Source organism: Phaenicophaeus curvirostris, chromosome 2 (assembly GCF_032191515.1).
Source record: "Phaenicophaeus curvirostris isolate KB17595 chromosome 2, BPBGC_Pcur_1.0, whole genome shotgun sequence".
Lineage (NCBI taxonomy): Eukaryota > Metazoa > Chordata > Aves > Cuculiformes > Cuculidae > Phaenicophaeus > Phaenicophaeus curvirostris.
This window is the reverse complement of record NC_091393.1, coordinates 103,872,211-103,895,443: the sequence shown is the minus strand read 5'-3', so window position 1 is coordinate 103,895,443 and position 23,233 is coordinate 103,872,211. Positions and strand designations below refer to the sequence as shown.

The following is a 23,233-nucleotide window of genomic DNA, read 5'->3' as shown; positions in this document are numbered from 1 at the left end:
TTAAAAAATAAAGTCCTTTTTTTTTGCTTACTAAAAACAACAGACACACAAATCAAGTATCTGATTTACTTTTGAACAAATGCAATTAATTTTCTTACAATACAACATTCCACCTCCCAAAAAATTAAAAGCACAAAAGTAACACTATACCTCTTGAATATGGGCTGCAACAGCTGCTCTTGTGTCAAAATCCAGACCTTGGATTCTTTCAATAAATTCTTCTTTTTTCTGACACTAAAATTAAAGATATTTATTTTATATTCATATATATATAAAATCACAAGCCTTTTCATTCTTTCTTTGTCATTCCAAGAGATAAAAACGATAAATCTGAAATTAAAATCATCATATTGCTCAATTTTTACCCATTGATTCTGTTGACCAATAAACATGTCATGTTACAGTAATTATAACAACTTTCAACAGTGATAAAATTATAAAAGAAAAAACAGCTGCTGAAAAGAGAGAAGGAAGTTTCTTAAAATAACTATTTATTAAAATTTTATGATAGTGAGTTCCACAGGTATTTTTCTAGTGTCCTCCTCTAGCACTCAAGTTGCTTATCTAAGTTGTTAAAAACATAACCACTGATCTATTTTTTCAGTTGAATTAGATGAAAAGTGCAAGTTTTCCTCATAAGAACAGCAGCCCATCAAAAACAGTTATCTGCAAGATAACTCTTCAGTACTTTAACCATTTTCTTCCTTTCTTTCCTACAGCATCAGGTGAATTAGCAATATTACAATTAATAAACTGGTAGAACTCCTACATACACAGTTTGCTATATTCATAGAATAAAATGTAAGAGGTATACAGCTATAGCCATTTCAACTTGTAAGGATATTGAGATTTTCAAGGAATGCAATAGTACCACTACCAGAAGGAAGGTCAAAGTTATATACCACCCCAGTAAGAGTGAGAAAAGAGGTTGGTAACACTTAAACCATTTCATACAAACTTATGTTAAACCTACCTGAACTGCACAACCAAGCAAAAGCAGGAGGAGCTTTTTTATTTCTTCAGTACCTGGCTCTAAGAAGAAAAGAAGAACAAAAGAATGGTAGGAGTGAAATGGTACTTTTGAGTTTCTTCCCCTACCCCTCAACAAACATCAAGCCTTCTCACTATTTTTAGAAAAATAGTTTTTCTTAGTTTAGAAAGCAAAAATATTTTAAAAACCCTGTATTTCCAGCTTTCAACTCAGTCCTTTTAACTGCCAACTTCAGCTGTTAACAAATAGCTTAACATCCACAATGGTTTCAAATGGACAAAACATCACTGCAGCCCTTCGTATAGCAAAACTTAAGTGACATTTTAAAAAGCACTCTGGAGACCTACAATTAAGCATTCAATTGTAATCTCAGGTATCTCGAGATATTTACAAAGCTGCTTAAGATTATTTGCCACCCTTAAGCACTAAGAGTTAGGTGACAAGTTCATTTAAATTATTTCACTAAGCTATCTTAGGTATTCATCTACACATCTAAAAAATCAAAATTTATATCCAAATCTGACCTTAAGCATCTTAATCTCCTAAAGAAGCTTAAAGAACTGTGTTTACAGATTAATAAAGTTGTTTCTTACTTTTCACATTCAAAATGTCCTCATCCTGCTACTAAACACATGCTGTATCTATAATATAAATGCCATAAAGCAAATGCTTTAAGGATGGCAAAATAGCTTAGGCTAGTTGGAATTAAACTCTATATGGTCATGTACCATTTTGCTTTACTGAAACACAAAACACTAACCATTGGGCCATCTAGAAATAAAAGGGTCCTAATAGCATCCTCTCTACAATATACTCCAATTTCAGCCAATAGTTTATTTCATTTTTAGCTAACCAGACAAAAGCTATGCTGTCAAACATAATTATGCTGGGTCTGGCTGGAAATCTGACCTTTATTCCGCAAAAGTGTACTCTGCAATACAGTTGGTGTAACTACTATCAGCACCAAGAGATTCACTCAGTTCAAATGTCTAGCATATACTAAGGGTATGCACAGTCCTTCTTCAAACTGACCTAAGTTACTGAAATCCCTTTCTTTAAAGGACTCTGTTGGTAATCACAGATGATCTCCAGTGATTACAAGACAACCATAAGCATCTAAAAGAAAATTCAACCAGAACCTTCCTTCCGAAATGGCAGTCTGCAATCTTCTACATTGGGCAACTAAATCTATTTTGGATGAACCTCCACATAAGAAAGATGTAACCATTCACTTACAAGCACTTGAAAAATTGTCCTTTGATTTGATCCTCTACAGTATTTTGTAAGTGAAGCAAATGTAAAATCCTTCTCAAAAAGTTACAGCTATGAGATAATCTTAATCAAAAGCAGAAATCAAAAAGAAATTGGGGAAAAACTCTAAAAGAATACATAATTCTTAATGATTTTGACAAGTTTCAGTAAAGAGTCAAGCCTGCTGCCATAAAGCAGAGATCAAAGAGACACATGCTAAGCTTCTCCACCTTTCTCATGGCTTCAGGTCTCTGCGCATTACAATATTAAATAGAGAGTATTTTTTTAACATTGATTCAACCTGCTGCTTTTAGAGAGAGATATGTATAATCCCAGTGAACATGTGGCGTTTAAATTTTTCAAAAGAGGTCTGTCAAGTAGATAAGTTACAAAGAACATGAACTCAAACGGGAGATCTTTAATCATTTATACAGACTTGGATCCCGAAGTCTGGAGCTGTGAAGTCTTCTACACAGGAACCATCAATGAACGTGTTTCATCAGAAGCACACGACTTCAGCTAAAGGAGGGGAATTCCACCTGTCCTAATCAATAAAGGTTACCCAGAACATTTGTTTATCCCAATAAATTCATCACACTATTTTTTTAAAGCTATTCCTAAACTCCTCTTTGGATGCTCATTTGCATACTGCTTTAGCATCTCAACTGGCTTTTAAAAAGCCTACCCAAATACCATTTCCCTGTCTCTTCCTCATATTCCCTGAAGAAACATAGCAAAATATTGAATGACCTCAGCTTCCCACTGCTACCTATTATCTTGTATGTTTTTCTTCTTTTTTCTGCACTAGCAACACAGAAACAGATCGTTCTGTTCTATACCTTCCAACTTGCCTCTTGAACTTCGTCCCTACCCTACTGTACCCTTTAATCTTCCCTGCACTCACTCTTAACCCTGCCTTTCGTATCTTTTGTAGCCATCCATCCTTCCCTAGCTTGCTCCCTCAGAAATACGAACTGTTTTTAATCTTTCCACTTCCCCCCTTAAAGAATATTTGACTCGTCATTATGTCCTTTTCCTTTTTCTCTGTAATTTAACTTAACATTTACAATCATACCCTGTAGCTCTTCTCCTTCAGTTTTCTCCTCAAACTGGCTTCCTGCCAATTAGCCTATCTGAAATGTTTCTTGATGACCTTTCTTACCAAATTTCAAATCCAGCATTCTATCTGCATTTTCCTTGATTACACAACTGCCTCTGATACACTCAAACACATTTCTCTTCCTGAAATCTTAGCAGATCTTCCGCAATTTGTCATCTTCTAAATGCAAAGTAGTGCAAAGGGGAAAAACTGGGAGGCATTCCTGAAAAAAATCACAGCTAGAGCCTAAGCTTCAGTGGACCAAATCCTAATCGTTATCAAAGAATCAATGTTACTGTGGGGGCTTCTCTTGATGCAGTTGGACTGACATAGTAAGCCTCTCAAAAGGTTATCAAGGTTTGATTTCGCTACACTTGCCCACCACATCAACGAAAGCTTAAAAATCCTTGCAGGGATGAGGTCCTCCTCAAGCTGACACATTAAAAGCAGTCTTATATTTCAAAGGGGAAAAGTTCCGGATGGAAACCAAGAAAACAGGTCTATCTTCCGATGCAGATCAAACTCTATGCTGAACTCAGGCAGGAATCTGAAACATTTTCAAGAGTATTGTGTGTATATAATAAGGCGGGGGTTGCATGTGGGATATACTACAGTAAAGTCTGCATTTTCTCACAAATCCAACAACATCCTTACAGGAGAGCAATGCATCCACCACCAGAGGCTCCAGCTGCTGAACCACAAAAGCTAAATAGACTTAGCCGAGGTCCCACCACAGGAAGAAGCTTTCTTACAAACAATTAAAGCATCATTTTTTATGTATACAACTGAGCACCACATTATCTTTGTGGGGTTTTGCAGTCCAGTTTTAATAAAAATTTGTCTTATATTAAACAATGTCACTAAGGCATATTTTGTCTCAGTATCTTAAAGAGAATAAAAATCATCAGTACAGAAACAGTACAATGACCTGTTTTTCTTAATCTCTTTTTCCACTAAATCTGGTGTCTAGGCAAATCCATGGAGTCTTTTGAAAACCTTAAGTAAAAGTCTGGAACAAAAGTATAAAAAGAACGATGGATTCTATTCTTTTAGGACAGACCACATTCACATTTCTTGGTGCATATGATAGATTACAGCATCTGCACATAGTAAAACTTAAAAGGCTGTGACCTCAGAAGCAAAAGCAGCAATATTCAAAAGCAGAAAGTAAAACCTAAAAAACTTAAATCAAGATACCTACATAAATGGGATATATGCAGATGGAAGATGGAAAGTATCAATGTTATGAACCCTGGAATTGAAAAGTGAGGTAACATAGATGGTTCTTCTAGCTCATGAGAAAAATCTTGCCTCACAGACACGGAAGCATGGCATAAAAGACATCTTAAATAAATAAAAAAAGCCAGGGGAAGCTACACAGCCTGTTAGAGTAGTTCCTAACCTCTCTGCTGAGGTGCTAGAACATCAGAAGTGGAACACTTGGGACACATTAGACCCAAGTAAATAAATTCTGCCCAATCCATAGTGGCTCCAGGCAGGCCAGGTGTGTCTGCTCCGTGCTTCTGGAATTGAGAGCATGGTGCAGAGATTTCCAAGTGGCTGTGGATAGTCAGCTGGGTCCACACAGGCTAATTTTCTTGGTCTGAAAATTGCAACTCTCAGAGCTGGAAGCAGAGAAGGTGGGAGCATGGAGAAGACAGCGTCAGTTCACAGAAGAAAGCAAAATTGTAATTGCAGTATTTTTCAGATAATGATGCAAGTGAAGCAGGAGAGTTTTGGGGAAGAAAAAACAAGGATTAGGAGTTGGATCAAGTGAGATGCATTGAACTGCCAATTTTCTCATGGGTGGCCCAGGTAAATAAATTTGCAAGCGTAGTAGTTGGGAATACATGAAATGTACACTTTGTCATATCAGTTGCTCACTGGTTGCCTGGAAATGCACTCTCACTTCAGTATAAATGCTAATGACAGCCAGTGCTGAGGTTTGGACAGAACACATTTTTGTAAGGTGTGGACCTTCGGTGCAAAAAAAATGTTACTTATTAAACCACTTATTTGCTACAAGTATTTACACAATCTTCTGTTGAAAAGCTTAATTATATATGAATTATAGTTCCTGTGAAATAATACAAATTATTACACCAATGCAAATTTTCACCTTAGTTAAAAACGAACTTACCAGAAAAAGGATTTTTGCCAATTATTAATACATTTGGCAAAGACATCATGATCAACTGCTGCAAATTCTCCTATAAAAGTTAATTAAAATATTACTTAAATCATATGCATTGAACAAAAGTAAACATCAAATACTAACCACCATAAAAGAGAAATTAGTATTACATTAGGAGTTTAACATTTTTCAGGTCTTAATACGCACACTTTCAATACTTAATTATCTGGACTCTAATTAAAAAAAACAAACAAAAATCAAAAAACTTACAAGTATGAACTACTTCTACAAAAGCTGTGTTTTACTAGTTTGCAAGATCTTCTGAACATAGTAAAATCCTCTCATGGCAACGAGCTGGCTAGCCAAATAAATCCTGTGCCTCAGAATGTAGTAAAATTCCTTTAAATTATTAGTGCTCATGTTTCTCTGACCATCTTACTGGTAAATTTTTTTTATTTGGTCTAAGTTGCATTTATAGTATGAAAGATCAGTTTCGTCTACTTCATGTCCACATTCTCCACGGCTGCCAAAACATGGGTGTAAAAATTACGTGGGGTTTGCTGCAGTTATGCTGGGACAAGCCTGAATATAGAGGTACAAAATCCTATTTGTGATATCAGGCAGAGTTTTAGTTTGCTAAGTCCTACACGCCCGAGCAGCAGCTTTGCCTATCTATTCTGCAGACTCTGTCAATGGGCAGTTTCTGTCAGTCAGTAATGGCTGTAATCAGGTCAAATCCCCAGTCTAGACAGAGCCTAATTCTTCTGAAGCAGAATAGTCTTCCTCCTGTTCCCAGATGTTTATTCATAGCAGATGCCATCCTATCAGCAGCTCTGAAGTCCCACTTTTTGTTTTTCTACAGTGACAGATTCACGAATACATAAAATGTCCATACTCAAAAGCAACGTATTCCAGAACCATTGCTTTACGTTGAAAAGTCACATATTATGTGTTGTACTGTAAGCCAAAACCATAAGTCAATTCATTTTGTCAACTTTGAAAACTCACAGTATTACTTGAAAAACACTTCTGGAAATTATTAGCTATACTTCAAAGTTCTCAGCAATTAATATAGGACAACAAAAAATATATCTGAACTCATTAATACTAGACTGAAAAATAGGTACATGCACTGCACATGCCTAAGAGAAATTATAAGCAGGGAGAAAATACCCATATGGGAAGCACAGCACAAGCAGGGGTAACCAAGAAATGGGTCCTCTAAGGACTAATGATTTTATCACCTCTTTTCTTACAACACCTCTACCTTGCTTCAAAGCCATCTCCCACCTTTTTCTGTCACACCTTGTTAACTTCATCAGTAACCTGGCTGCACCTGCTCTCAATTTGTATTTACTTTTGAAATGGCTGCTTCTATTAATGAGCTGAAATTGGAACCTCTGTGTCACATTTCTTTTAACTGTTGTTTAACCTGAAAAAATAAACTAAGCCTGTTTACAAAATTCTGCCTTTCTTGTACAGACTTTTAGGGTTCGTTAGCACTTATTAAAGACTCACATATCATCTGTCAAATGAGCCTGACAGAGCACCCATGGGAGTCGTGCAACCTCACTATTAAACCTCCCAAGCCCACCAAAACTTAAAGGGGGATAATTTCTCCAGAATCAGCTGCTGAGAACAAATCCACACTCTCACGCTACCAGGAAACGTGTAGGCTCAAAAGACAGTTTGGGGTCTAGTAGGAGTTTGGTGATGCTGTCAGGAAGTACAGCAGCTTAATTGCAAAAAGACAACAACTGTAATTAGAAAGAAGAATGAAGATGATGCACTAATCAGAAAACTTGCATGACCTAATATAACATCTTAATTTGAATGTTACACTCTATCAGAGCAGGTTTTTTGACGAGTATGTATACAACACTGTTTCCCCCAGATGTTATAAAAACACATGGAATAAACTAGCATGGACAAGTTCACAATAGAAAGTTTTAAGAGTTAGGATAATGTAATGCTAAAAATTAAAAATCTCCATATCCATTAATATCTTATTTATACTGTAATATTTCAGACATTAATCAAACAGAGAGTCACGGAACAGTCTGAGTTGGAAGGGACCTTAAAGATCATTCAGTTCCAACCTCGCGCTATGGGCAAGGACACCTTCCACTGGATCAGGTTGCTCAAAGCCTCATTCAACCTGGCCTTGAACACCTCCAGGGACGGGGCAGCCACCACTTCTGTGTGCAACCTGTGCCAGTGCCTCACCACCCTCACAGGAAACATTTCTTCCCACTATCTCATCTAAATCTCCCCTCTTTCAGCTTAAAACCATTCCCCCTCATCTCATTCCTCAATCTCATCCTAATCCTAAATCTCATACCTCAGTACAGTGACTACCTTCCACGTTCCATTACTCTCAGATCTCAGGCATCCCACTTGGAACATACACCACACACAATGCCTGTACACAACAGCTGCCAGAAGCTCACCTTGTCCAAGGCACACCTCATACTATGAAAGGCCTCTCCAATAGAGGTAGCCATCAGGAACTAGCTTTTCTGCCTTGGGTAGTTTCACAGGTGACAGGAACTAAACTGACCCCTTCTTGAAACCAAGTTTGCTGTGCTGCCTTTCTAACCTTGTGAGAAAATACTGGCTGCCGCGCTGCACTAAGCCTGAGAGAAAACGAAGCTTACAGCTCATCTTTTAACACTCCTCTCCAAAGCGAATGAACTGCCACTGTGCATAAGGCTCCCTGCATACCTGTGGGCGTATCTAAGTGAACATCAACATGTGCAAAAGCCATCTGAAGTTGTGCAGTTAGGCTACTAAATACTTTTGCTCCTACTAAAATGTCAGACCTGCAATCTAAGTTTCCCACCTGCACTGTCCAAAAAGGCTGGCACCTCACAATACTGGAAGCCCAAGAGACTGTGGAGGGAAAAGGGGATAAAGGTGTATGTAGTTTTCTACAGCTTACACTTATATAGGGCAAACTTGAAACACTTCTATTTTTAAAAAGCTATAATAAATTATTCTAACACAAAGGTTTGGAGCAACACTCACAACCCTGAATCATTCAAAGATAAGCTACCTAAACGCAATCAATTCTGCCTGATACTGCGGCACTCTTATAGTGCAGCTGACAGCGCATGGCCACAGCAGTACAGGAAAAGCTTTGTATTCAAACGAAGATCGATCCTGTCAGTGTTTGTGCCTTTTGTTGCACAAACTGTGAAACACTGATGCCTGGTCGAAAATGACCACCATCAGGAAATGGAAAAGCATACGCGTGTCAGCAGGTAGAATGTACACCCACATGCAGCAGCTGCCACGAAAAGCAATGCTGTGCGGTATGCACGCACACAAAGTGCCAGCTAGAGAGTTGTGCAGTGGCCAGCCGCTGCAGTGACAGCTGAGCGTCTTCACTGTACCCTGGAGTTTCTGAGAATATACACTCTGTGCATACACGAGGAAATGCAGACAACAGTGCAGGCTCTGTCATGATGCACATGCTATGAGAGGCAGGTTAAAGCAGGTTTTCTTCCAGACCCAGGCCCTCCTAGCAGAAAGGTGTAGGAAACTGGAAGGGCACTAAAAGGCATGCTATAAGGGACACTGCTGATATCTGCAGTGTGCTACTACAGCATGTCCATGGGTATGCCACTCTATCCAAGCTCTGCATCTAGAAGGCATAGTACCAGCTCTTACTTATCGTACAGACCACAAAACTTCAATGGCTATTTTACAGGTCTAAATTAGATATCATAGAATTTACTGTAAATTCCTATTGCATTATTATCACCTCACTGATTCTTTCCTACTGAAAATGAAAGTAATTCGAGTTTTTTCACATTTTATCACATATTTCTTACAAAGATGCCATTGATAAGGCTAAATGCACAGTTAATAATTTCTCTCATAGTCACAGAACTCGCCTCAATTCAGAAAACACCAACCAATACTGCTTAATGTACTATACGTATGAGCAATCAAAGACACAGAATATCAATTATATAAACATAACATCGCATCCATGTGTTTCCAGACTACTACTACAGCTGTAAATTGTGTGATAAGATATATGACCAGATTTAGAATCAACCATCCATACAAGTATCTCAAGATATTAATCTTATTTTTGTTATTCTTAAAGGTAAAGCTATAAAAGAATACTTAGAAATGATTCTAGCAAAACATAATACAAGAAAAAATTACTGACCTGATAATAAGTTTTTATTTGTTTCACCAAAATTGACAAATTCTGAATCCTTAACGATGCATCATTGTTTACTTTTTTGTTTATCCTCTGATTAGCAGACTTTGGATTACTGAAAAAAAATTAAAATAAATTAAACATAGTGAACATTAATCATTAAAGCTTTACTATATCATTTTTCTTATACAGAAAGTGCCACATAACAACTTCTAGTCTTCATTATCATGCCATGTTTTTTACCTCCACAAGTTAAAAGGAGTTGTGGGAGTGTCTGCCAAAGGCATCTGTCTCTGGCATGGACAGCCAGATGAGCACCTTTTGGGGTTGTTAATGCAGTATATAATTGGGATCACTCATTACTATTACCAGAGAAAGAAAATAAGGTTTTTGTGGCTCTACACTTCTCCACAAGCAGCCCCATATCTGATGGAATATAGAAAGCAGAACACAGCTACCGTATAAATGTTCCAGCACATACTGCAGGCATCACGAATCATTCTTGATGATGCAGACAATTACAAGTAAGAGAATTCAGACAGGCTACATTAACAAATGTCTATATACTGAAACACTATAGGATGCTATTTTACAATCATGAACCACAAACAGGATATAAGTTTTCACTTTTAGAACAACAAAGAATATGAACTACATCACGCTAACATTTATGTTAGCATACACTAAATTATTTTAAGTTTATTTACAGATGATGCAACTCTGTCAACAAAGGGGTTATTAAGTGGGGTTTGTCATGTACTTTCACATGCTACCAGATTTTTATCTCATTTGTCTTGGCTTCAGAGAGGAAATCAATCCCTTTTTACTCCAGAAGTAGAAAAGATCTGAGGAAATGCAGATGAGTCATTCTTTTTCAACACCTCATAACATACCAAGTTATTAACACATACAAGACTGCACGACAACCATTCATTGTGATCTTTCAAGGAAAACAACTCAGAACCAATGCAACTACTCCACAACACCTCGTAAAAGGCTTATGGAATTCATGAGATGGCCAACGTGAAGATTCTTAACTTCTACAAAGCTACTGGGTACAATTGCACAACACAACTTTTGATATTTAATTATATTATTGTACTGCTTAACGATGTTATTGTCAGATAAATGTCCAGCTGGCTGGAATGCTGCACTCAAACAAGAAACCACCAACTTCTCAGTGTCAAACTGAAGGTTCCTGCAAGGGTGTGCGCCTGCTGGCTCTGTTTTATTCAACACTGTCATTAACGATTTAGACAATGGAATAGTGAATATTCTTAGCAGAACTGCCACTGGCAAAAATTGTGAGGAGTAGAAGAAAAACTTCAAAAAACACTATGATGACTGAGAACATCCTGATAAAGTGCAAAAGCAGTTTGACAGCAGTATAACGAAATTCAATAACAACACGTACAGACAAAGGATTATACTCAGTAACCAAATGCACAAAGAGGAGTAAATTCCTATAATACTGAAGTGACCTGAACACTGTAGTGGACACAACCAAATATCGAGGGAAGAGAAACATCACTGCCAAGAAAGCCTTAATTCTTCGATTTTTTAGTACATGCATTGGCTAAAAGGCGTAGTTATTCTGTGCATGGTACAGATGATGCTGCAGTTTTAGAGTCACACTTTAGGGAAGTCTATATTTATACTTTTCCCACAGATGAATCACCTAGGTTCTACACAGCATGCAAAGGTTCATCATAGGCCTTGCACCAATGACCTTGGCCTATAGTACTGCCAGGTGACACACAGGTGTATCTGCCCCTAGAGATTCGAACTGCCTATCCATCACAGTGTATTCCTGCAGAGTTCCTTAGAAGGAGACCGAATTGAGCAAGTTACAGGTCACCATGAATTGTCTTGGCAGGACTGCCAGGACGTGCAACCTGTAAGACACATCCTACTGATGCACAGAAAATGTAGACGGTGCAGAGAACATCACAAAAAGAGCATGCATCATACAGAACAGATATGTTTTCTCTAAACAAACTACATGTAAGTAATCCATAAGATCAGCGATATACACACGACTAATACTTCTCTATACAGACACTCCACTCTACCACAATGTGTAAGTAAACTATCAATCCCCAAAAATGAGCTACTCCCTCTACTCCACTGAACACAGTAGTGTCATGATTTACTTCCATGCAATTTATCGCTTCAGTAGCTTCACGTGCTCTATGTGTGAGCGTCGCTATAAACAAGATTAATGTGTTTTTCATTTAAGTCGCTTAAATGAACTTCTGTTTACCTTTCACAGCTTTCTTAGGTTTTAGCATGTTGTAATTTTTTAAAATATATACTTATGTTTTTTCTTCAGCTTATTACTATCGGAACTTCTTGGCATATAAGCATGAATAGAACTAACATAGCAAAAACATTGCTGGGAAAGGAAATCAGATCATATATAAAATGCACCTCATTTATAGAAGAAAAGCATTAAGCATCTTTTTCCTTGTTTATATGAATCCAAATCTAAGAAAATTAGGACACGGACTCTTACATGGGTAACTGCCTCATTCCTCAATGCTCATCACCATGTTCCTAAAAATACTATGAACAATTAAAGTACATTTCAAAATACATTAGCCAAAAGTATGTGACTAAGATGTCACCTTGGGTTTATTAATTCAGCCAACCTGTAGCTCAAGAGGAACTAAATGGGCCAAAAAACAATTAGGCTTTGCAGATGTGCAGAACTGAACTCCCTCCAAACTGAATTCATTCAAATTTGTTAAAATCATAAGAGAAAATCCAGGACAAATCCTGCTACCCTGATGGCATACAGAGATCTCCTATTTCTACATTCATATCTCCAAAAGGCCGATTTGGGCCCTTAATCTTCATCTTTAATCTTAATGACTATCGGATTATCTCTAGGCTTTTCATCATCTTCAGCAACGTTTCCACAGCCATACATTTTAGTTAACTCTCCCTTCAGAGCACTCAAAACAGAGGGCACTGGAGTTTCCTGGATATTGTAATAGCGCTTGTTTTAGTATCAACACAAAAATTAGTGTGCAACCACAAGAATTCAAAACACAGATGCCATAAAAGCCCAGGCTTTATACTTTCTCATTTCAAAAGCTGTACTAGAAAATTTAGACAGTTCTTGAAAGAACAAACACTTGAACATTTGCATAGCACTATATCTTCATAATGGGATGCAAACATAAATATTTACACACTTTTAAGACCAATTATTACTATTCCAATACTACAAATGGGAAACGAACACATAAACAAATTCCTAAAGAACAAAAGAAACAATCAGTGCCAAGAATATCTGTATGGAGGAGGCTAGAAATGGGCAGTTAGAGCCCAAGATTTCTTAGGACACAAGTCCTCAGTTCCACACCTTTGTCAACACTGCCATTTGCACATTTAGAATCACAATCCATTTAGGTTGGAATGGACCCTTAAGATCCATTGAGTCCAAACGCTAATGTAGCACCGTTGAGTCCATCACTAAACCATGCCTCTATGCATCACATCAACACGTCTTTTAAACACCTTCAGGGATGGTGACTCAAACCACTTCCCTGGGAAGCCTCTTCCAATGCTTCACCATTCTTTCAGTCTAAACCTCCCTTGGCACAAGTTGAGGCCATTTCTTCTCATCACTTGTTACTTGGGAGAAGAGACCAACACCTACCTCACCACAATCTCCTTTTAGGTAGCTGTAGAGAGTGATAAGGCCTCCCCTCAGCCTCCTTTTCTCCAGTCTCAGTTCCCTCAGCTGATCCTCAAGACTGGTTCTCCAGACCTTTCCCCAGCTCCACAGCCCTTCTCTGGACATGCCCAAACAGTTCAATGTCCTTCTTGTACTGAGGGACCCAAAACCAAACGCAGGATTCAAGGTGCAGCCTCACCAGTGTCAAGTACAGGGGCACAATCCCTTCACTACTCCAGCTGGCCACACCATTTCTGATAAAGACCAGAATGCTGTTGGCCTTCTTGGCCACCTGTGCATGCTGCTGGCTCATATTCAGTCAATTGACACCTCAGGTCCTTCTTTACCCGGCAGCTTCCCAGCCAGTCATCCCCAAAGCCTGTAGCGTTGCATAGGGTTGTTGTGTCCCAAGTGCAGGACAACACTGAGCCTTGTTGAACCTCATACAGTTGGCCTTGGCCCATTGATCCAGCCTGTCCAGGTCCCTCTGTAGAGCCTTCCTTCCCTCAGGCAGATCAACACTCCCACCCAACTTGATGTCATCTGCAAATCTACTGACAGTGCACTCAATTCCCTCATCTAGATCATTGATAAAGCTATTAAACAGACACACCAAGCCCTGGGGAACACTGCTTGTGACCAGCTGCCAATTGCATTTTACTCCTTTCACCACAACTCTTTGAGCTTAGGCACCCACCAGTTTTTCATTCAGTGAAGAGTACACTCATCCAAGCCATAAGTAACGAGTTTTTCCAGAAGAATGCTGCGGAAGACAGTGGCAAAGCCTTAACTAAAGTCTCCGTGGATAAAATCCACAACATTTCCATTGTCTACTAAGCACATGACCTTGTCATAGGAGGAGATAAGGTTACTCAAGCTGGACTTGCCTTTCCTAAACCCATGGTAACTAGGCCTGATCCCCTGGCTGTCCTGTGTACGCTGTGCGATGGCACTCAGGATGATCTGTTCCATAATTTAGCTTGCACCGAAGTCAGGCTGACAGGCCTGTTGTTCCCCAGATTATCTTTCCAGCCCTTCTTGTAGGTGGACATCACATTTGCTAATCCGCAGTAAACTGAGGTCTTCCCAGTTAGCCAGGACGGCTGATGAAGGAAGCAAAGTGGCTTGGTGAACATTTTAATCAGTTCTTTCAGTACTCCTGGGTGGATTCCATCCAGCCCCACAGACCTGTCTGTCTAGGTGGTGTAGGAGTGTGGCTGGAGTACCTCCCATACAAGGACCGGCTGACAGTTGGGGTTGTTCAGCCTGGAGACAAGAAGGCTCCGAGGAGACCTTATAGTGACCTACCAGTACCTGAAGGGGCTACAAGAAAGCTGGGGAGGGATTGTTCACAAAGGCTTGTAGTGATAGGACTAGGGGGAATGGCTATAAATTGGAGAGAGGAAGATTTGGACTAGACATAAGGAGGAAATTCTTCACTATGAGAGTTGTGAGGCACTGGTAGAGGTTGCCTGGGGAAGTCGCAGCTGCTCCATCCCTGGAAGTGTTCAAAGCCAGGCTGGATGGGGCCTTGAGCAGCCTTATCTAGTGGGATGTGTCCCTGCCCATGGCAGAGGGGTTAGAATTAGATGATGGTCAAGGTCCCTTTCAATTCAAACCATTCTATGTTTGTATGGGGGCACCATTCTGCTCCTCAGACATGTCTTCCAGCTCACAGGGTTGAGTACCTGGTATTAAAGACTGAGGCAAAGAAGGCATTAAGTACCTCAGTCTTTTCCTCATCCATTGTCACTATGTGTCCTTCCCACATCTAACAAAGGAAAAGTCACCTTAGCTTCCCTTTTGTTGCTCATGTATTTATAGAAACATTTTATATTGTCTTCTACAGCAGTTCTAGTTTAAGTTTAAGTTCTAGTTGGGCTTTCACCCTTTTTATTTTCTTATTATATTGCTTGGCAGTACAGTATTTCAGTATTGGGACTTACTTACACCAAAGATACGGCACATATGCTTTGTGTTCTATTTGATGATATGAGAACAAATTTTTTTTTGTAAATATCTAACATCTGGGGAAAATCAGGAACTGTAGCGTGCCATTACACCTGTTCCTGGGCTTTGGTCCTGAATAACAGCACTTCTCCTCACAGTAGGAAAACAAAAAGTGTACATCTCTCAAATGACGCACTAACAGATACTAATGGAATCTGAGCATTTTTACAATGCTTTAGCAGACACTCTGTCAACAGTACTGTGACAAACCACTGTTCCCTTCTCCCTATAAATCTTTAAAAACCCAAAAGTGTATGGATCAACTCTGCCAAATTATGCATTAACAAAGATAACCAGAAATTCTGTGCTATTAGTCTTGTGCCAAGGTTCATGTTCATACGTATCCAAGATTTTTTAATTGTTAACTTACACTACTGTTCAAGGTAAAGTAACATTCCTTTATTTCCACCAATTCACCCCATGTATCCCTGATTCAGTGGAAGGTGTTCCTGCACATGGGAGGGGGCTTGGAACTGGATAATATTCAAGGTCCCTTCCAATCCAAACCATTCTATGATTTGATGATAAAATTAAGTTACTTAAACATAAGTATTAACACTACTAATCTCTACAAAAAATTTTTAATGTAATTAAACATGTAGCCTCAATAACTCACTATAGTTAGTAGGAAGCTGTATTTCTTGGATTTTTGTCTTTCTTTTGCAAAGATTGCCATATGGGGTCATTATTCCTCAAAGTTGTCTTTGACATTCTCAATCAACACATTTGCAATTACTAGGATGACTTTTACTTAAAAAAAAATTATTCTATCTCTTTCTGGATTGCATGCCTGCTCTCAATAGCTAACAGTGCAAACGGGACTTTTTTCCTGTACTAAAGCAATTTAAATCTTTCTAACCACATTATGTCATTAAATTATTATACTTTATAAACAGAGAAGAGTAATAGGCTACCTACTAAAACAACCCACGTATTGAAACCTAGAACATTTAATTCAGAGGCCACTTGACAGAAGAATCCTTCAGTGTTTGCATCTGCCAGTTTTCTCTAATCTTCAATCACCAATTTCTAGCTTTCAGATTATGTTTTAACTGTCAGTTTCGAGCTGCAAGTGTATTAACATCTAAGAACAGGCCTGACAGATCACTTCTCGCACCATGCACCATCTCCAAAAGAACTCTGAATAGGTCCTTCAGCAGGAGATTCGTTGTTTTAAAAAAAATAAACCCATCTTCATTCACACTACTGATAAGCAGGAATTTTTCTCTCAAGGCCTCCAACTCTGAAGTTCAGTAGTCTCCTTAATCCACAAAACATTTAAAATAACCTTCGTTTAGTCACTACAGTCCATCTTCTTAGGTATTGATGTCTTAACTCATTCCTCTCAAAGACGAAGTAACATAGCATGACATTAGCTACACATTTTTCATTATGCGGTGTTTGAATAATTATATTCCACCAGGCTGGTCCAAGCCAGGAACAGAAGACTAACTTTTTCATCAGGCACTTTGAAATAACTAATAAGAAAAACTAATATAAGGTGTGCATATATTCTTCATAGAGAAAGATAAAAATATAAACATAAATCGCCAAAATCTGAACATGCATTTTCAAATTAGTTTACATTTTTGGGCAACTATTATATTACAGATTTTAATACATTACTTGCACCCAAAGGATGATTGTTTAATTTTTATGATGAAGAATATTTTTATAATAATTACTTTTTATTAATACTAAACAATTCTGCTTATTAGAATACATTTGTCCATCCCACTGAAATAAAATCATACTTGCTTTTGGGAATTCAAGATGCAAATGAAATAATTTTGAACAACAACCAGTTCTAAAATAGACTTTTGTAAAAGATAGCTTTAAAAAATGTTTTTGAAAAACATAATATTCAGGTGGCTACTGCGCTAGCTACACTATAGCCATTTTTAAAGCAACACATGCTCTGAACTCTGAGTTGCTGCTTTTATTAGGTGGAGATACTGGACTGCTTCAGTGGCAAATAGCCTAGTAAAATAGGGCAAATCTGTCTAGAAGTCAATAGGAAGCAGAGCAGCAAAAGATACCCTAAAGCAATTTTACATTTAAGAGCAACCTACTTATGACAAGATACATTAATTTCAATAGCAATAAAAACAGACAAGAGCATCCATCCCAATAACGCATTAGTTTAAAACTGCTGATTACAAAGAGAACTTCACTGATTTTGAAATACTATCAGTGTCGTGAGTTACAGATTGAGACCCCATATAATCAGGGATTATGTGTCTTTAATTTTTCATTGACCAAAATCTATCAGAAATGGGAATGTGATAGCTTAATGGCTTCATGCTTAAATCTACGCAGACTGCAAACCAGTTGTGTCCTCTCTTGCCATCTGTTCCTTGATGGTACTTTATGATTAAGTCTCATATTGTAATGTACCCTGATTTTAAATATATCTTTGAACATATTTGTTAAGTACAGGGAAATGCTGAAGGAAGCACATTGGAAAAGATTCTGCACAAGTGTACATCTCAAAGAGTAATAAATATCAACTGTTAGTTTTGTCTGTGTTTTAGCTTACCATAGCACTGTATTTCCTTTTACGCATAAATGTTCCTTGCCCAATACAGTTATAATTTTTGCAAAGTCCCTTTAATAGGAACACTGAGGCTCAACTCATGCTCTTTCTCAAATATTCCAGTAATTACTGAAAGCAGATCTTCTTGTACATGTCAAATAATAAAGCAGCATTTCCATTATTTACTATTAGCAAGAAAATAATAAAAATCGAAGAAGTGTGTTTAATACGGAAGTGTCCTTCTACTGTGAAAGTCAAAACAGAACCAGAGACTTCACTGGAGAATAACTGATAATTTCCAACTTGCTTTAAACATTTGAAGCAACACCAGATGAAGCAGTACATTAAGGCAACAAAGTTATCAGAAGCACCTTTGTGTATGGGCCAAAAGGGGCACTGGCCTTCCCCAGCACACAATCAGTTTTAAAATAATCAATCACAGTCAAAGGGTCAGTTTGCAGGAGGTACAGTATCAAAGAAAGGGGTAGATTCTGAAGTACAATATTGCCAGTATCTGAACCTTGTGATCACGCATGTTCTAGAAACATTGGTGCACGATGGCACACTTCAAACTCCGCCTACATCTATCAGTACAATCGATTTCTGCTGCCAAAGAGAACTTTCATGCTAAGCCTACCAAAAAGATAAAGAAAAAAATTTTAACGCCTTGTTCATCAGGATTTCTGTGTTGCTAGAAATGGATTTAAATCAATGACTTCCCTAAAGAACAATTCATGACCCAGACCATTCACTGCTGAAGCATGGAGCAAACTAACTGGGCACATTCTTATCTGAAAAACAGAGGGCAATAAAATCCTTCCACTTCTTGAAGAGCATCATGCAAGACATGCAAGCCCTGAGGCTCCAATGTATTGATGACACTGCATGCTGTGATGGCCCAGTGATATTGCATAATGCATACACGACCCTTACAACTGAAGGGACCCAATCCGACTCGCTGAAGACACCAGGGCTGTACACCTCCAGACTCACTTAAGTCTTCAATTTTGAAATCCACTTAGCCACTGCAACTTTGAGTGCTTACACAGGAACCAGTAAAAGGATTATACCAATCACTCTTTGTCAACCTCCCTCTCTTACTTGTAAAACGCTTTTATTTCTATTCTTGAGAAATACTATTTGAGCGGCAATCAATGCACAGTTAAAACGTTCATGTAGTTGCATAGACATCTGCTCAAACATCTAAAGATATATTATTTACAAACGCTGAGATATCAATATGCACCTTCTTTTGTGGTAAAGAATACCTCAATTCCAGGACGCTTTGCTACCTCTGCACTTAGCAAAGATTTGACTGTATGTGCCAAATTTCAACACTTGTATCAAAGTTTTTTTACCTCATGGTAACATGAGTTTTAGAAGTAGGTCTAACATCACAGGCCTTCTGGGCCCTGCACAAAACCTCATTTCCTAGGATTAGGTCCAAAAGCAAAAGCTATTAGGAGGCTGAAGCCTTATGCCTACTTTAAAAAAAAAAACAAACCCAAAACAAAAAACAAGCAAAACAAAAAAACAAGCAAAACAATATAACCAAGTGGCCTACCACAAATCGACTGGCTGGTGGGGATCACAGGGAACACTGCCAAGAACATAAGGGTAGACACTGAGCATAAGCAGACAGCTTTCCGCTTCCCAGACTTAGTGCTGCAGCATCTGACCAGGCTGAACTACTCCCAGGGTAGGTGCACAGTGTCTAAGCTCAGTTGTTGGCACTCACAGCAGAGGAGCTGCCTAATTACTCATGGTTGAAGTGTGCTAGAATAGCTCTAGCTGAATCAGCGCCACAGGCCTTTGTGCCGAGTAACCTTCTCTCTTCCTTCTCCATAGATGTGAACCTGCTGCAATTTCATGACCTCAAGGCTGCTCCAACCAACGACTGCCCTGCTGTCCCCCTGCTAGCACTATTATTTGCATTAAGAGACATCTCTTCACATCTGTACGCTTGCAGGTTTACATGTGAATGTGCAAACAGCCAGACAAAATTACAGTATATTCAAGAGATCTGGTGCCTACCTAATTTTTAACCTCTCCCTCCTAGGCTTTAAAAAAAAGCAGAGTCCAGAACAGCCCAGGATCTATTATCTCTCTTTTCTCTTTTCCTTAATAGTAATAAGGAAGATGCATGTAGGTGAGCAAGTTGTAGAAGAAAGTAAGAGAGGAAATAAAGGGTTCACCTGCCATTTACAGAGCACACACTTGCATCACCAAATTAACAACCGCCAAAAATCCGTAACTTCCAAGCTTACAGAGCAACAGCTGTCTATCCTCACAGCATGAAACAACTGACTACCAGATGTACTCTTTTCCTGTCACACTAAAAGGTACTATGTCAAAAAAAACAAATAAAGAGCATTCTGCCAAAGATTGAGGATAATGAATCACTATTCATTGCATTGAGTAACCTGGCTGAGCTCCTAGCAACAGTCAATGAGAATATTGAACAGCCTCTGCTCCACAGCTGGCAAAGGACAAACTGGTTTCCACCAAATTAAGAAGTTTCACTGATGGAAAGGAACATCTATTGGATACAGAGTATTACAGAACATTGTCAAACAAAATGAACACTCCTGGTTATTAAATAATGGAGAATATCTGTAAGAAACAACTTGATAAACAGAAGGTTTTTTGAGCAAGAGACAAGAACCAAAAGTCTGACAAACATACTTAACTACTTCAACAAATCTAAATATCTTACTAGAGCCATCTTGTTGGGAGGGTTGTTTGGTTGTTTTGGGTTTTTTTTTAATTGCAAAAAGCTAAGTGGCAAATATTGTTTGAAAAGGTGGAATTAGAGTGCTGTAGTATTTGCACTATACTATTTCCCAAATGAAACTAAAACAAAAAGGATGCAAGAGCACAGGACTAGTAAGAAAGAAAAGGGAAGAAACAAAGCACTGAGGATAATGACTACTGAAGTTTTGCTTTCTACTTAAAGCACTGTGCATTATTTTCCCTTTTCAACATCTTTTAGATTTGAACTCATTTGACAAGTACATATATATCCAGTCCCATGCTAATTAATAAGAGTAATTAAAAACAATTTGACTTTGTGATTAACACCCTCAATGTAACTGACCATTAAAACACTGAAAACATTTACACTTGCAACAACCTTGTGACAACAGTAAGATAAGTTTTACATAAGTAAGCAATCACAGATCTGTATCACAGGATGCAGCATGATTTGATACCAAACCGAAGAGGACATTAAAGTGAGAAAATGTTTTTACAATCTACCTTGGAAAGACCATTCCGCAAACATACAGGCAGTACTTTGGAGGAAACATCAAAATAGTTATAAAAGAAGCAAAATAGGGCTACAAAGCTGTCATTACAGATACTAACAGCAAACAGGACAGAAGAGAGCAAATAAAACCTTATTATCCCTAGCAAAGTATACATATGGAGCTAACATGCTTTCTAAGACATTTAAAATATTAACATAAGGGAAAATAACTTATGCAGGATTTAAAGGGAATACACATCCATGCACTCTTCTTTGTTTAAGATTAAAAAAACCTCTTAAGATATTAAGTTTGAATATAAAAGTTTTCCTCTTCTACTATAAACAACTTCCAACACCACAGCAGTGTATACTTTGCTTTATTTGATAATCATGGCACTAACAAAAATACTGTCCCCTTTGGAAGATCTGGAAAGATGTTCACTGGTTTTATTTTTTTTACTTTGAACTTTGCTGAAGCTATAACTTCTCAAAAACAATTAGTCAGTACTCCACATTCAAAATAGTCTGATCACAGGTAAACATCTCAGCACACCAAGTATTAAAAAAAAAACCAGGAAATGCTGATGTGAGATCAGCCTAGTGAGACAATACAAAAGCTACCTGAATGTTGCACTTTCAGTCACTTTTAGTGACTAAAACAATCTTAAGTTGAAAAAGTACTGCTGCATATATTTCCATTAAATACTTCTGGTTAGAACACTCTGCCTCTAGAATTTCCCTTTCTGATTAATTTCATAGAATCACAGAATGGTTTGGGTTGGAAGGGACCTTAAAGCCCATCCAGTTCTAAGGCCCCTGCCATGGGCAGGGTCACCTCCCACAGGATCAGGCTGCTCAAAGCCCCATCCAACCTAACCTTAAACCACTCCAGGGATGGGATAGCCACACCACAACTTCTCTGGGAAACCTGTGCCAGTGCCTCACCACCCTCAGAGGAAAACATTTCTTCCCACTATCTAATCTAAATCTCCCCTCTTTCAGCTTAAAACTGTTCCCCCTGTCATCCTATCCCTGCACTCCCTCATAAAGACCCCCTTCACAGCTTTACTCTAGGCCCCCTTTAAGTACAGGGAGGGTCCTATAAAGTCTCCCCAGAGACCCCAATTTACATACAGAAGGTTTATTGTAGGTCATAACAATGAAATAGACATCTTCATCTTTTTCCATACCAATTTTCAGACTACCAAGTGACACATCTGAGCCCTTCATACAGATTATTCCACAGAATGAGACAAATCCAAACACATGGCTCCTGGATATAAGGGGATTGCCAAAGAAAGTACCTTAAACTTCTTGTAAAAATTTATAAAATTATGTAAGCAATCTTGTGGCCTCAGCACACTAAATAAACTGTTGCAAATTTTGTATGCAGATCAGTACAAGCACAATCTCCTTCTGATTTAGACATAAACAAGTGTAGTGTATGCAGGACCTCACCCCTGTTAACTACACGAAGCTACAAGATAAGCATACATATAAGGACCTGTAAAAGATGTGAATTCTTCTAATCTTAAAACATTAATTTTCTTGCTAAGGTGCAAGCCAGCACTTCGTAAGTATGACATTTGTCTACATTCTATCACACATCAACTGGTATCTGTTTTGTTTTCATCTGGCAGCCACAGTGCTCCAAATACACAGCAAGCATATTCCCAGGCTACAAGGAAATTACACTGGACATTTTTTGCTCAAGAGTTTATTTAAGAAAAACAAAGATACCGCAAAACCAAAACCTAAACAAATGTTTCCCTGCAGCTTAATGTAAGATAAAATTCTGTAGCAAACCCAAGTGGACTCTATCTTTTATTACTACAGAAAACAAAGCAAATTTGAGTATATCTAAATGGACAACACCAATTCAAAGATTCATTCAACAGCCAGAAATATAATGCAAGCCACTTACAAGTTCATTCCTTACTATTTCCCAATCCAAAAACACAACGTAAGATAATTTTCGCTTTTTCCTCAGAGTAAGCCAGTTGGAAAGCACACCAATAGAGTTGGGGTCAAGCAGTAGTGTGCCTTCGATCCAATGCCTTAACGTCAATTAGTCCAATGAAATGAAGAGGGGACATTTCACAA

The 23,233-nt window shown here is 38.3% G+C and overlaps 1 protein-coding gene across 12 annotated transcripts in view; it reads right to left on the bottom strand.

Moving 5' to 3' along the window:
* The window catches only part of CCDC88A (coiled-coil domain containing 88A), an 80,615-nt gene that overhangs the window by 49,657 nt on the left and 7,725 nt on the right, over positions 1 to 23,233 (bottom strand). For all 12 annotated transcript variants that reach the window (XM_069850239.1, XM_069850240.1, XM_069850242.1 and 9 more), the window contains exons 3-6: positions 9,659 to 9,767; positions 5,482 to 5,551; positions 974 to 1,032; positions 151 to 234 (exon numbers count right to left, since the gene is read on the bottom strand). In XM_069850239.1, coding sequence (XP_069706340.1) covers positions 151 to 234; positions 974 to 1,032; positions 5,482 to 5,551; positions 9,659 to 9,767 — 322 coding nt within the window. The remainder of the gene's footprint in view (positions 1 to 150; positions 235 to 973; positions 1,033 to 5,481; positions 5,552 to 9,658; positions 9,768 to 23,233) is intronic.